The sequence below is a fragment of the Vulpes vulpes genome, chromosome 1 (assembly GCF_048418805.1).
Source record: "Vulpes vulpes isolate BD-2025 chromosome 1, VulVul3, whole genome shotgun sequence".
NCBI classification, from domain to species: Eukaryota; Metazoa; Chordata; class Mammalia; order Carnivora; family Canidae; genus Vulpes; species Vulpes vulpes.
In genome coordinates, this window is record NC_132780.1 from 59,179,411 (window position 1) to 59,196,041 (window position 16,631).

A 16,631-nucleotide genomic window follows, 5' to 3' on the forward strand; every position below is an offset into this window, starting at 1 on the left:
CCAACTTGTACATACAAGGAAGTTCCCACAAGACTCTATCAGCAAATTTTTTCAATGGAAATTTTGCAAACCAGAGGAATGGTGCAATGAAATACATGCTGAAAGGAATAAAAAAAAATGGATTATTCTACTGAGCAAGATTATCATTCAGAATTGAAGGAGAAATAGAAGATTTTCCAGAGCAGCAAAGGCAAAATAGGTTTAAAGTCACTAAAATGGCCTTACAAAAAAATGTTCAAGGGACTTCTTTAAGCTGGAAAGTAAAGGGCACTAATTAGTAACAAGAAAACATATGAAAGTATAAATCTTATGGTAAAGGTAAATATTTAGTAAAGGTAGTAGATTAATCGCTTACAAAGATAGCATGAAGGTTAAAAGACAAAGATAGTACAAGTAATTATCCAATATTTAGTTAGAGGAAACGCAAATTAAAAATACATAAAATGTGAAAACAGAAACATAAAATGTGGGGAGAGTTAAAAATTTAGTTTTGCAAGGAGTTCAGACTTAAAAACAGACAACTGAAAAGATGTTCAACATCAACAATTTTCAGGGAAAAGCAAATCAAAACAACAGTGAGATATCGCCTCACTCCTGTTAGAATAACTATTATCAAAAAGACAAGAATTAGCAAATCATGACGAAGATGTGGAGAAAAAAAGGAAGCTTTGTGTACTATTAAAAAAAAGAATAACCCTATGGTTAATGGATTGTTTTTATTGAGATATAATTGACATATAACATTATATTAGTTTTTGGTGTCCAACATAACGATGTGATATTTGTAATACAAAATGAACACCACAATAAATCTAGTTACCAGCCATTACCATACAAAACTACAAAAGAGTTTTCTTCTTGTGATGAGAACTTTTAGGATTTGCTCTCTTCTCATCCTGCAAGCATGTAGTGCAATATTATGGACTATGGTCACCATGCTGTACATTACATCCCCAAAACTTATTCTGTAGTTCCAAGTTTGTACCTCTTGACCTCCTTCACCTGTTGCTTCCAACCCCTAACCACCATCCCCATCTAGCAACCACCATTCCATTTTCAATATCTATGAATTTGTTTTGTGTTTTTTTCATTTAATTTGGTTTTTTTATTCCAAATATAAATGATCATACAGTATTTGCCTTTCTCTGACTTAGTTAACTTAGCAGAATGTCCTCAAGGTCCATCCAAAGTGACACACCAGTAAAACCAGAACTCTGGACCTGCCTGCTTGATATTTCTCTCTCTCTCTCTCTCTCTCTCCCTTACAACCTCACTGTGTGGCCCCAGATATGACATGTAATTTCCAGAACTTCTAAGTAACAAACTTTTTTTTTTCAAAGTTCCCTGATGGCTAAGGGCATCTTGCAATCATAATAAGAACCACAAGGGCCAGTCTAGTTACAACATTGGTTATTGATAGACTGAGACTGGCACACAAAAAAAGTAGGCTTTCTTTTATTTGCATCCTGATTCATATTCACAAATGTTGCCAGGGACTCTCTCTCTCTCTTTTCTTAATTCTGAGGTTTATTTCCTCCTTTGTAAAATATCCTCTTTCTTTGACCTTGTTGAAACCAACATGATTTGGCTTGTCCCTGGGCCTTATTACCAATATTTATCTCAATGGAAAAGCAACTTGAGGCTCTCTAACCCTTGGAAAAATTGTACCTTTCACTCTTACTATTTTAATTCACACCTCCGTGTTCCATATGACTCTAGAATTTTCATAATTCTTGAGGACCCAATGTCCACTCCATATTTTCATGTGAAGTCTCACCATTGTCTCAAATTCAACATGCACTGTAAACTTTAATTATGTTAAAACCAATTCTATTAATCAGGTTCCAAACCTGTCATATCTGAATAAACAGCCTTCTTTTTCCTCCGCTGTACATGTCAAATCTAAAAATTCTATTAATATCTTCTTTTAAATGTCTAACTTATTATGATTTTCTTTCCATTTCCACAAATACTTAACTAGTCTAGGCACCACCATCTAAAAACTAGAGTATTTCAGTGACAACTTTCCTGACTTGTACGTTTTCAGGATATACCCTTTCTCCTGACCTTCATGGGAAGTTTTATCTCTTCAAAACGTTGCTGTGCAATTCCCTTACTCAAAAATGCAATCACTCTTAATGTTTTAAGAAAAAAAAGCACATCCCATTTGCTGAGATTTCAAGATGATTATTTTGACCATAACTTGCGTTTAAACAATTTTTAAATTTTTATTTTCACTTCTCCCTAACACCAACTAGATTCTTCTGCCCCAGCCAGATAGATCAATTATCCCACTTTATACCTTTCTTTCTCTTACCCCTTCTGTTGCTCTATATTCTCTCTCTCCCTTAAGACATATCTATATCCTGGCTTCTTAAAAATTTCCAATACTAAAACTCAGCGTACTACTCCCTTTATTTAGCATGTTTCATGTAGTGCCCTACTGAGTAGAACTAGTCCTTATATTTAGAAGCTATGGTGCCTTGTTTACAGTAAGCACGCATGCAATAGATATTGAAGAATGAGTGATGAACCTCAGTAATTACTGGAAGGCATATTTTCTCATTTAATATCAAATGGAGTGTTGTTCATTCCCTAAATTCTGTTCAACCTGAGAACAAAATTTAGCAGAACGTGTTTGCTTCAAAACACACCTCCAAATTCTTCTTGGATTGCTTTATTTAGGGCACTCGGCTAAGGATTTCTTCTTTTTGGAAATCTTTCTAACTTAACAGTGTAATAAATCTGCATTTTATAAACCTTGTTATTTTTACAAGAAACTTAGATTTTCTTTGAAGCTGATTATAACATCTTCAGATTTTGACATCTGCGGTACTGTACAGAAAAAAAAAGACTCAATGAGTCTGAGCAATTTTATGAAGATAATTGCTACCTATTTGGTTTACAATTTTCAGGTATATAACAATGATTTTTCAAACACCTTGTCTCCTAATCATTATTCATTTATTCATGCAAAAACATTTACTGAATGCCTTCTTAGTGCCAAGAACTCTGTTAGAGACTGATGATACAAATAAGTATAAAATGGTCTTTGCTCTCAGATTTTTCCTTTACTGTCCTTACTATTTTTTGTAAGATTACATATACACTTGCAATTCTGCTTGTTTATATAACATTTCCAAATTGGGTAATTAGATAAAAAAGGTGTGTGTTTCGTATTTTCTAGGAAAGTGAAAAACAGAATGATAACATTCACAGACACCACTTACTAAGGTTAGAACAATAGGAACTGATATTTTGGGGGGCTGAACTGAGATCCTTCTGTTCTATGATATTTTTAATGAGGAAACCACTCCCCATTCTATGTGTAAGTTTGTGAGTTAGAGGACCTACCCACAGTACCTCACTTCATTTTTTAGGACTGAAATTTTAGCTGTAAAATGTGGCTGAAGAATCAAGAATTTGGTTTTCATTGTGTCTGTGTGTGTGTGTGCCTGTGTGTATGTATAACAAAGTAGCTTATATTATCAATAAACTCCTTATTCTTAAATAAACTCCAACTTTCTTTAAAAATTTTTTTGTTTTATTTTGCATAAAGAATCTAAAGCAATCCTTGCTAAAGAAATAAGTCATTTATGTTGGGAAAGCAATACTTTTCTGAACTATATAGCATTTACTTAAGTGAAAGCATCAGATAGCTACTGAAGTCCTAAACCTACTAGGAAGGGTGTTCTTCTCCTAAGAGAATTGGTCCAGTTTGGTGGTCAGAATGCTTGCTTTTAAAATATTACCAGAGGAAGGCTTATTTCATGGTAAGGGAGGACTACCAACTTAAGCCTCAATAATAAAAATAAATAAATGATCAAAAATTTTGCTATTAAAACATAATATAGGTAACATTTTCAAATACTCTCATCGGTGGTCATAGTCATTGATTTTAGAAAGGTGCTGTAGAAGATGGAAAAGGACTTGGGATGATCACATGAGATTATCTCTTTGCTTTAGGCAAATTTTTCTAGGATTCCTCTAAGACAGATGTCTCTCTATCTGACATCTCCAAGAATGCAACCTCATATCTTCCCATGATGATATTGCATTTCATTGTTTTACTAGCTGTGTGGCAGGAAGCTTTTTCTTAACCTTATGGAGTCCACCTTCTCCCTAACATGCTGATGTCTCTCTCTCTCTCTACACACACACACACACACACACACACACACACTTATATATATAGACACATTTATATATATCCATATATATCACATAGATTATGTAGACACATTTATTTTGGAATAGACGGCCAAATGATCTTTGTCTAATTTATAATGTTGATTTATATTTTTAAAAAGTTTCCTTCTTTTAGTCATTTAAATAAATTGATACCTTGGTTTTCAACTCTAAATGCTAAATTGTTAAGTTAGAATTAAATTAACAAATTAAACTGTGAATATTCTGACTGTATTTCAAGATTTTTTTCCTATGCTTAATTCTCTCCAAGTGATATAAGAAAAACTGATTCCATGTGTAGAAACTATAGATAGATATTGACTTATATTTAATAAAAACATCAAAGCTCTTTTTTTTCCAAATTAAGAAATGCTTAAAATGGTTTTGATCAAAAAGATAGTATGTTTTCTTAAAGATTAAAAAAATCAAGGGAATATTTCAGCAGACATTGAATAATCATTTTTTTTCCTGAATTAAACTCTGTAATGCTAAGATATTAAGTTAAAAACTACTTAGATTCTAAAACAAAATATATTGCTTGATGAAATAAAAGTTTCCTGGGGGAATAAAAGAAGCTAAATTATGCTACCTATTGTAAATGATGCTGCCAGTTTATTTAGATTTTTAACCTCTAGCAATAACAGATTATTTTGATAAATTATTCATGTTTCTGCATTGTGCACCTTTTGCAATTTGCATATCTCGCAGCAAATAGGCCCTCCTTTCAGGCTTCAGTCCCCTTGGTCAGACAGGATGGCCAAAGGCTGCTTCATGATTAATTTCATCTCAATGGGATAATTGTCATACTCAGATGAAGCAATGCCTCTGAAATATGCTTTCCTGGAGCTATGAAGTACAAGAGGGTTATTAGCTTAAGACCTTTTAAGCATATAGTAATTTTTAGCTTACATGTTAACCTTTCTCTATTTTGGGAGTATCTACATCTAAAAATAGTAAATTGGATTTTATGAGAATAAAAAACAATGATTTAGGGTTTAATTTAGTAATTCATTAGATTGCAGGATGATTTGACTTTAGAGTCTGGTATCTTATTCAAAAAGGATGCATATATTTTGATAGATCAAGGCTTCATATTGCTAGTTCACAGTTTAGCTGCTGAACCGGTAAATATTTCTTTCTTTTCTGGTTTGTGGAAAAGTTATTCACCTTTTCTCACCTAAGAACAATCTAAATATTTAACCCTACTAGGATTAGCAAGAAATGGCCTTGGAGACATGTTTCTATTTCTCTTTTTTTTTGTTTGTTTTTGAAAATTAATGAAAGAAAATTGATTCGCAAATTGAATTTTAAAGAAATGTGTGGTTCATGTCATGCTTTTCAGTGGAATTCCTAAATTTCCAAATCTATGCAAATTGTTGTAAATTTGTTTGATATAGTGAAATTCTAAAAAATTCCAAATTGCAACCAGGGTCACACTATACTGTAGTGAAAATAAAGTTCTGAAATTTAAGATTAAAACACTTTCTGCATATCGTATAATATATGAACAAAGAAAAGAAGAGTTTGAATTAGTTTTTATCACCTTAAAAGTGAAACAGAGCCCAAAACTTAATGTCTCATTTAAAATGGTCAATTAAAAAAAATAAAATAAAATGTTCAATTAGATTTTTTATACTTTTATAATTGCATTTTTTATATAATCAACTGCTTGCATGTTTAAGGGAGATAGTTTTCCCAGTACTTTGCTAGACGCTAGATGAATAAATAACTCGTCAGTGATCACATGGAATTTATAGACTATAGGAAGCTATAGTTTTGTTGGTAATTAATTTAAATATAGTCACACACTGAAATAGAAATCTGTACTGCTGAATCCAGCGGGCTGGTTATTGAGAAATGATGAGGATGAAGACTAAGTCTTCAGAAACCATTAACTACTTTACTACCTGCTGCCACTTGTTCTCCTACCTTTGTCAGATTACTCACCTTTCTTTCCCTCAGCTCTTTCTTTTGTGTTTTACTCTTTTGTAAAGGGTTTAAGTGTTATTTAGGGACTACGGATTGTTCCTTTTAAAAGAGAAAATGATCGCTCCCAAATTACTTTTTTAAGATTTAAAAAATTTATTTATTTTTGAGAGAGAGAGAGCAAACAAGCATACATGTGTAAGCTGGGAGGGAGGGTAGGGAAGAGAAAAGAAGAGGGACAAGCAGACTCCCTACACATTGCGGGGCTCAATCTTACAACGGAGAGATCACAATTAGAGCTGAAATCAAGAGTGCAACATTTAACCTACTGAACTACCAGGTGCCCCTCAACTTACCTTCAAGAATAAACACATTATAAATGTAATGATTTATTTTGAAGGGAACTGAAGGATTGCTTACAAAATATTTAAAATGTAAGTATGAGCACAACAATACTATTATTATTCTTCATCTACTATCTGTTAGTCACAGACCAAAGCTGAACTCGGGGTGGGAGTCCATTTGCAGAAGGGCCTGGCTGGCTCAATTGGTGAAGCTTGAGCCTCTTGATCTCAGAATCATGAGTTCGAGATCTACACATTGGCTGTAGGGATTACTTAAAAATAAAATCTTAAAAAAAATAAAGTTATGTGAAACATACATTTGAAAACTCAATGAGTTTACATTTCATATTATATGAAGTCAGTATAAACAGAATCCTATAAATGAAAAGTTTATGATATTGAACTAATATGCTTAAATCTGTATGTGAAAATTGATTCCTTAACAAAACATTTATAAATTCATAATGTTTTTTTTTCAATTTTATAAATCAGACTGTTCCATTTGGCTTAGCTGATTCTTGACAATTTATATAAACACATGTTTCAGGAACTGAAGGATACTAACTTCTCTGATAATTTTTTGCTAAGACATTCCCAAGTAAATTATACTGACATATTAATCTAGGTCCATCCTGTCTCTGATTTTGTGGCCCAAAATATTACTAATCAATTTCAGAGTTATTATGCTCCTTATTTGAATTTATTTGAATTCATCATCCGTTTTTATTTAAATCTTTGTATTTGGGACATCTGGGTGGCTCAGTGGTTGAGTGTCTGCCTTTGGCTCAGGGCGTGATCCTGGGTTCAGGGATCAAGTCCCACATTGGACTCCCTGCAAGGAGCCTGATTCCCCCTCTGCCTGTCTCTGCCTCTCTCTCTCTCTTTCTCTCATGAATAAATAAATAAAATCCTTTTTAAAAATAATATTTTATTTCAAAAATATAAAATTATCAAATAAAATCCTGGGAATGATGAAATCATTTGTATTCACTACAATGAAATTTTCATTTGGGACGCATGTAGAGGCAGTAGTGAGTAATATTGAGAAAATAAGACTGGCTATCACATGATAATTATTAAATAGGTCTTAGGTACATGGAGATCATTATACTTTATTCTTTGGTTTTATAGATATTTGAAATTTTTCCTAATGAAAAAATCAGTTTCTTCTGTAGTTGGCAGTAATAAAAGAAAAATTATTTATAATAAAAAATTTGTATGGATTTGATGTTTGATGTATTTTCACTCTTCTGCAATTTTTGGTGTGGCCATAATGCTGTTCATTTACTGTCTCAGAGTTAACTCCTTCCTTAAAGCCTTGTAGTTTTGAAAACTGTAATGCTGTACAGAAGTAGATATCAAATATCCTCACCTCTTCATGTGTCCTCAACAGATTTGAGATTGATGTTGGGTGATTGCAAGTTGACAGACTTGGAAAGCATTTGGTTTTAAATTGTTAATTTCTACTGAAAAGCTTGAGATCAGAGACAGAGTAGATGGAATTATGGAGGAAAATAATATTTTATGATTATAGAGTTGAGAATTAGCTCCACTAATACCAATATTTATTAAGTGGCTACTAGATGCTAGTCACGTAGGTATAGAGCTAGAGCAATACTAAGAAATACGTTAGTTAAAAATTCAATGTCTGTATATAAATCTTGACTAACTATTGAGGTCATGTGTTCTAGGTGTGACAAAGATAGCACTAGCATGAAGCTGGCATGGATATTTTCCTCTAGGGGAAAAAAAATAAAGAGATCATAGGTAAAATAAAATCAACTTAATTTTGGCAAAAGATTTTTCTTTGAATAATAAATAGGGTAATAATAAAAATCATATATGAATCAAATAATATTTCTTTTATAAAAAACAGAATGACTAATTGGCATTTTCATAATCTTTGTTATGATATAAATGAACAATTACCTCACCAACAGGAGGTAAGGCGTGATTTAGAAATGAAACCTTTTTTTGGTCTAAAAAACATGGAAACTTTGATTTTTTGCAAGTTATTCTGATGCAATCTTATTTTTAAGTCTAAAAGTTAATATTAAATAAGCTATAATCAACATTTGATGATAATTAAACAAAAGATTGAGTATATATCTGTATAAGCTACAGTATTTTCACATAGCTTAGTATGTTCACATAATAGGTCCCAAATATATATGTGATAAATGAATGAATAAAGGTCAATATCTATAAAGAATGACCATATCTTCCTTCCCATATTATTAAATAATAATTTAATTATTGAAAGCTTACTGAAGATAATCACGAACCATTATAAAGTGAAATGGGAAAGAAGCTTGCTTTTTGAAATCTTTATTTCCCCTTTGTTTTTCATGTTAATTAATTAAATAATATTTTTAAATATCATATGTGCTTTTGTATCCTATTTCATTAACAAGAAAAGTCTGAAAAAAATAAAAAACCAAAAACAAGATAAGAGGGAAGAAAGACTCAAAATGAAGTTTTCTTATTCTCTCATAACCCATACTCTGCCTGGGATCACACTAACGGAGATGGACATCACAGTCCTACATATGGGGAGTGGCATCTTGAGTAAAAGACAAGATGGATATTAGTGGTTCTGGGTTTTATCCTCATATTAGTTCCTCAGTATGCACCTATGAACCAGTTATTTATGTCTAAATGTTCCATCCATTTCTAAAGTGATAATACAGAAATAATTTATAAAGAATTCTGAGATTTTCAAATTCAGGTGCCAAACAAATGCAAAGTGCCCCGCGGCCAGTTAACAATAAGGCAAACAGTTTTGAGAAATTGTATTTTTATCTCAATAAACCCAATATCTTAGTGATCCCCCCTAATAATTGTGCTCTTTTCTTAACAAAAATTCTGAGTGCCAAAGGCAATGTTTTTTATATTTGTTTTCGATTTTCTAATCTCCCCTTTGGGGGGGGGGGTAAATATCTTTCTGAAATAGTACTTCATGGTAATTTATCTTTTTTTTCTTTATAAGAGCCAGGGAAAGCTCCTGAAACCAAACAAGGGACTATAAAAGTTGTGGCTCAAGGTAAGCAATAAAATACTTTAAACATCCTCTTTCTTTCTTTCTTTCTTTCTTTCTTTCTTTCTTTCTTTCTTTCTTTCTTTCTTTCTTTCTTTCTTTTTCTCTTTCACTACATAGCACTTTATTGACGAAAGCAAAAGCTGTTTATTGCAGAATAGCACCATCTGCTGGGTTATGACAGAAAGTATTGTTGCATTACAATACACATTTCGACTGTTTTTTAGTAGCTGGAGGAATCATGAAGGACACAAGATTTAGTGTGTTGACTCCAAGTTTCAGTCATTAGCTTTTATTTATATTTCTAAAAATAAGCCATAGATACATTGATAGATAATAGATAAGATACATTGATAGATAATAGGAAGTTTGATGGAGATATACAAATAATATACAATTTTTCCAATGTTTTCGGTTGCACTTTGTAATTTGTGTCATATTAGAAAAATCAGCCAGAATATTATTAAATTGATATTATTACATCTATGTTAAGACTGCAGAAATTGGGTTCCAGATATGACTACAAAGTAATAGCCCTAGTTTTTATAAGCCACCTGAGAAAATCAGTTTCATCACTTACTAATAACTTTGGGTCATCAAAAGTGATTTTCTTTAAGAGAACTTTAGAAAAATATTATTTATTTTATTCATTTTAGGGAAAGAGAGAGAGAACGGGGGGAGGGGCAGAAGGAGAAGGAGAGAGAGAATCTCAAGCAGACTCCCCACTGAGCACAGAGCCCTACGTGTGGCCCTGAGATCATGACCTGAGCTGAAACCAAGAGTTGGATAACAGTTAATAATTAACTGACAGTTAATAATAATTAACTGTTAATATAATAATAATAATAATAATAATAATAATTAACTGCCTGAGCCACTCAGGCACCCCAAAATATTGAGTGTTTAAGTGATCAGTTTGGGAAAAGTACTTCTTTTAAATAATTTTCCTGTAAAGTTATTTTTTAAACCACTATCTGAAATCATATCTAATGAGAAAGCTATTCTGACTCCTGTGTGTCTCCAAGTAAACAGAATGGAATATGATTTGTCTGACCTTTATTCTTAAACCATGAAAAGTAATTTGATGAAAACATAAAGGAAGGACAGAAGTGTCCTGACTTTTGTCGTCTATGAAAACTTTATGGATCACATTTACGGAAGAAGAGGTAAAATATTTAATAGAGGAAAGTTTTTCAGCTTTTTAAGTTTTGAATCCCAGTTAGTTAACATACAGTGGTAGTGTTGTATTAGTTTCAGGTGTACAATATAGCGACTTGACACTTCCTTACAAACCCAGTGCACTACTAATCCCCATCACCTGAATAGAGAGAACCCATCCTGAATAGAAAGAATTTTTTCTTCCTTTCCTTTGCTATATTACACAACGTGTAGCAATAAAGGGCATGAATTTAAACGGTGTTATATTTGTTTCTGGCCAAAAAGCCTTTCTAGCAGACTTCTCGGCACATAACACATGACATGGTTGCATTTAACTTGGACTCAACTAGGTGTGGAATCATCATATTAAATATTTGTAAAATAGGTTGGCTGCATTCCATTTGGCCCAATGATGTTATTTATAAGCAACACATATGCTAAGATGATGAAGAGGTATGATACCAATTTTTAATTTTCATTTAATCATCAGGTTGTTCAAGAAAACAGATTCTTCTTTGGGAGAGTTCTAATAGGAGTGTAACAAATACTTGGGACACAGCAATGCAGAACAGATATTATTATCACTTGGGGTTTTTCACTCGTGAAAATGCAACTCAAGAGTCTTTTCCTCAAGCAAATGGCTACCAGTTCAAAGAAGCATTGTGGTTGATGTATATATGTTCTTATAAAAAAGAAAAAAAACTTGCCTTAAGACACTTCTGTTTTGATTGAGGCTTTTGAGGGCTTTGGTGGATGTGAAACTACAACTTGCAGCAGGAATTTAATGTTCCTTTAGTGTCATATCAGAGGAATTCAAGGGAAGGAAATTGCAGAGATATATGGAAACTTGCTTCAAATTTGAGCTTGGGGCCATGGGCTCTTCATGTTTCCATTCCAACTAGGCTGGACAAGGCAGCCTCAGAAATAATTCTTTCGGAATCAAAGATTTATTGTTGAGCCATTAATAACCTGGAGATTCAGTTTTGTTAGAACCATTATTTTAAGGAAATTATATAAACGTGTTGATTAAACATTATACAAGGCCAGAGTTTGGGGCTGTTCACTAAAATGGCAATGACACATCAAAGCAGGGACATCAAGCAAGGATAAATGTCACTTGTGCTGCCTATATCCTCCCTAGATCCTTCTTAGGTTTATAATACCACAGCTGTATTATGATAATCATTGATTATCAAGAAATAATCAATATTTGCATGTTTTTCATTAGGAGACAGAGCTTGAACACAATTGGCAGTATTGCTGCAGCAGACTGATATTTTGGTGTATAAAATGACAAAATTGATAATGATGCTTGCAGTGTGGTAACAGACTAGAATATATCTGTTCATTTATTTATTTTTTTACTTTTATGACAAAGAATATATCTAAAATCTAGTTTTATATAAGCTGTGTGTAAATGTGTGCATTTTTAGCTCTTTTGTTAAAATTTAGCACATTTTTGGGGAGGTACATTTAAAAAATTTTTAACAGAGTTTGAGATAGAGAAGAGTATGAATAAATGACTCTGTACTACATATTATAATTTGGAGACATAAGAAATTTAAAATATAACATAAATAGAATATCATGTCATGCTGAATTGAATTGTAGAGATAATGAATATCATACTAGTTAAAACAAAGTGATTTTTAATGAGTTGGGGGTTGAAGGATTCCTCATAGATGAAGGATGACTTCACTTGGGCTTGGAGCATGATTAAAGAATAAACTGACAGAGGAGAAAAAGCACCACTAGCACTACTAGCACTACTAGATGGCTTAAATAAATAAAGAGCTAGTGATGATCATGAAAGGCTATTGTCATTATCAGGATATGAGACAATCAACTATGGTGGTGTCAAAGACTTGGGAAAACAATATAACCAAGATGGACATTTTGAAGAAATAGTATTTGGAAGAATATACAGAATGAAATAAAAGAAATTAAAATGGTACTGAGGGGCACCTGGGTGGCTCAGTCAGTTAAGCAGCTGCCTTAGGCTCAGGTCATGATCTCAGGGTTCTGAGATCCAGCCCCAAATCAGGCTCCCTGCTCTGAGAGGAGCCTGCTTCTCCCTCTCCCTCTGCTGCTCCCCCTGCTTGTGCGCTCTCTCTCTCTCTCAAATAAATACGTAAAATCTTTTTTTAAAAAATGGTACTGAGCTTTTGAGCCTGGGTGAATACGATTATTATAATTGTCAAAAATAAGTCCCAGGGAAAGGAACTAGCTTAAGGGAGGTGATGAGGATTCATTTTGGGGCAGTTTTATGTTGAGCAGATGGGGGGGGGGGTCATCTAGGCAGTGAATTTTCTGTAGCCAGTAAGAACTTAGATGGGTCTAGGTGAAGCTCCAGTGAGAAGATGCACATGAAAGTGCTATGGTAGTATAGCGCAGGCCAAACACCCAAAGCACTAGCTGTTGGGTCAGAGTGCCCCCCCTTCCCAATTCTAATTCACACAGACAGGATTACTTTAAGGGAATATGTACAGTCTCTGATTCAATTCATGTGGCTTAAGACTTCTTGGAATGAATTTGGCTCCTGAATGAATTTTACCCAGAACCAAGAGTCATGTTGCTTGGAACAATCCCAAACTGACTGCATACCTCCCCCAAATGTGTTTGGTAAGGTAAGTTACAACTTGGATCCAGATTTAGATTCATGATTCAGGATTAGATGAAATCTGCCGCAGAGAAAGTCAGAGTTCAAAGGTGATTAAAGTGTGCCATGCTTTTTCTCTGTGTAAGGATGGCATACATTTGCTAAAAGTTGTTACCCCTTGCTAAAATGGGACATTTTAAATACTACTGTCATAAATGCATGAAATCAACTGGTGTATAATTTCTTAATAGCTAGCCACGGATAATTTATGAAATATCACCACCATTTTTGGCATAGATCTAATCATATTCTTCTAGAACTGTTTGTACTTTTCTCAGATGCAACAATTTCAGAACTAAAATGAACTTACACTAAACTACAGTCTGTACTTATTAATTTGACTTCTTGTCTATGTAACAATATGTTTTTAATTCTTTTTTTTTTTGGTTTTATGCTGATATCTGAGTTTTAAAAAAACCTTCACATAAAATAATATTTTGAAGTTATTCTCTTATTGCAGAGTTGGATGGATTAATTTGTGCATAGATAACCACTCAATTTATAAATACATGGAATACAGTCTCATATTCCCAGGAGTATTCTGAAAAACAATTAAAATTCATTTAATCTCTCTTAACACTATTTTATTTATTTTATTTCAGCAGCGGCTAAAAAAGATGAAAAGAAGGAAGGTATGTTTAATGCAAAAATTCCACTATGCCTTTTGTGTAAACAATTTACCAAAATCTAGATTTGAGTTTTGTCTGTCATCTTGCCTGTGTTTCCATTGGGTATCTGGATCTATATTATGCAGACATTTCTTGAATGTATTTTCCTTCATTACCTCATATAAAAGGGAAAATTACTTTCTAAAAAAACAATTTTAAATCTTGTCTTTCTCAAGATATAGAGGATAAAACATGACTTCTCAAAATCCCAGATCTTCTATTCCATTAGAAGCTCTATCAAATTTCCAAAATGTGGAAAATTTTGACTATTTTACTCTATTAACTGCTTATATCTCTGACACTAACCAGCAACTGATGCTACTTCATTCCATTAAGTTGCAAATAACAAATAAGTCATAGTCCATCACCTACACACCACCTCCTTTTGTCAGAATGTCATGAGATGGAGTAAAATATTCCTTGCTGTCAAGGAAAACAGGCATCCCGTGGAACTTAACAGATAAGATAGACTTTATTGAGAACTATTGCAATAGGGCTCGAGTTCATTGCAATAGAAATTCAAGTCCAACACCACTGAAACATAAAGCCTGAGAATTTTAAAGAATTTTAAAGCTCTGAGATGAACTTGAAAGGAACTGGAGGATGTTGGGCAGTTGGAGTGTGGGGCTGCGGTCATTGTGATTATGCCATCTGTGTTTACTAATTGTTGCTTATTGAAGTTAGGCTCCTTCCTTCCCATAGAGACTGGGATAGAGGAACACTATATCCTTTGATGATTACATTTCAAAGGGATGTCTCCTAGGTCCCGAGAAAGATAATTCTGGTTGTAGCAGACTTATATTTCAAAGGAACAGAGAAAGAATTTACAATTGCAGGTTTTCTAAAGTAAATGTACTAATACAAGGGAGGTTGAGGACCTATAATCAGGAAGACACCTGTCTGAAATTTAGTCAAGCTAAGGGGAATATTAAGACCATCTTAGTCACTGTGATTCTATTTAGAGAGATGTTTCTTATGTACCCTGACATACTTAGACAATGTCTAGATATAACCACTGTGTATGAATCTAGGCTTATTTTCTTACTAAAAATAGTATGAAGATATAAGCAATCATTTCTAACATTGAAAATGACAATAATATTCTAATTAGTATTCATATAATCTGAGAAAAATAGAAAGCAAGTGTTATATTTTATATTTAGTATCATCAGAATTTTACATAATCATAACAGCTTGGAAGTCACATTCTGCTTCTATTAAACAGGAATCTAAGAGTCCATAGATGGGAGATAGAAAAAATATTTTAGTTGGTCATTATTTGTTCAGACAGAGCAATACCATGGTATGAAAATAAAGTCGACTAAGACATGTTAGTGAGTTTATTTTCGAGAGATTGAAATCAGTATTAATTCCCCATGTACACATAAGAAATCTTTAGGTGTATTCTGGAAATTACATCATTTACATGATGAACACTGTGGTGAGTGTACAGAGATGTTAAAAAGAAAGAATGAGAGTAAGTTCTTGGTTTTTGATAGGCAGTTTTTGATAGACAGTCCTCAAAAATGTGAATCTTTTCCACCATTCTTTCTTAGGAATAAAGAACAATTCACCATTTGATTTAAGAAAAAGAGTAACATGAAGTTATTTTTCAATTCATTAGTATTCAAACCAAAGTATTAGAAGACATTTGGGCATATGAACAATAGTCAAATTACAAATTGCATAGCTTTAAGCTTTATATCTTTTTTCCCCCCTCATTGTTATGCTTCCAAGGTTTTTTGTTCTATTTTTCCTGGTTAGATGCTTCCTTTTTTTTTTTTTAATAGAAATTGTTTGTAATCAATCTGCAACATTTGGAAGAGCTTGGAGAGTTTGGGCAGAGCTTTATCTTGGAGAGTCAAGTGGTCCAGTGTCCACTACCAGCTGTAAAATATATTACACATAGACCCCATTTTATTATTCTTTATTTTATTATTACTAAATTATTATTTCCAAAGAGTTTCATAGATTATCTTTTATCTTTTACTTGGAAAAGTTTTATAATTGCAAAGATTATGCAGTTGAGGAAAAAAAAATAACAGCTATCTGAAATAATTTTCATTGTTTCCAGAATATAAAGGAAAACAGATCCAATGTCCAGCTATCCTGGGCCATCTTTTGATTATGTTTCATGAGTTTCTATTTCCCTTTCTCCTGTTAAGCAGGGGTGAGAGGTATATGGATCTAAGCTTGCTAGCTCTTATTTCTTGTTTTCTATAATCTCAATAAGATTATAGAAATCTTTTCCATAGAGGCAGGAAGGACATGTGTATTCAAAGGAGGCATGTTTAATACAAATTACCAGATACAATTTGGATTTTCAACATTCTATTTTATACAAAGTTTTTTTAATTATTATTTACATTTAAACTCGTGGAGTGTATATGTTCAAAGATACTAATGGATGGGATCCCTGGGTGGCTCAGCGGTTTACCGCCTGCCTTTGGCCCAGGGCGTGATCCTGGAGTCCTGGGGTGGAGTCCCACATCGGGCTCCCTGCGTGGAGCCTGCTTCTCCCTCTGCCAGTGTCTCTGCCTCTCTCTGTGTGTCTTTCATGAATAAATAAATAAAACCTTTTTTTAACAAAATAAAAGCAACAACAACAACAACAAAGATACTAATGGTTGACAAATTTCCTGGAGAAGAAG

At 33.1% G+C, this 16,631-nt stretch overlaps 1 protein-coding gene across 12 annotated transcripts in view; it reads left to right on the top strand.

Moving 5' to 3' along the window:
• TRDN (triadin) overlaps positions 1 to 16,631 on the top strand; it is a 363,753-nt gene that overhangs the window by 200,379 nt on the left and 146,743 nt on the right. For 8 of the 12 annotated variants that reach the window (XR_012002811.1, XM_072765072.1, XM_072765079.1 and 5 more), the window contains exons 13-14: positions 9,448 to 9,501; positions 13,915 to 13,944. Coding sequence is in view for 11 of the 12 variants with exons in the window: in XM_072765072.1 (XP_072621173.1) it covers positions 9,448 to 9,501; positions 13,915 to 13,944 (84 nt within the window). In the remaining variant the exon portion in view is untranslated. Of the gene's footprint in view, positions 1 to 9,444; positions 9,502 to 13,914; positions 13,945 to 16,631 lie in introns of those variants that run through there. The other 4 variants (XM_072765075.1, XM_072765083.1, XM_026013412.2 and 1 more) reach the window with 3 other exon arrangements.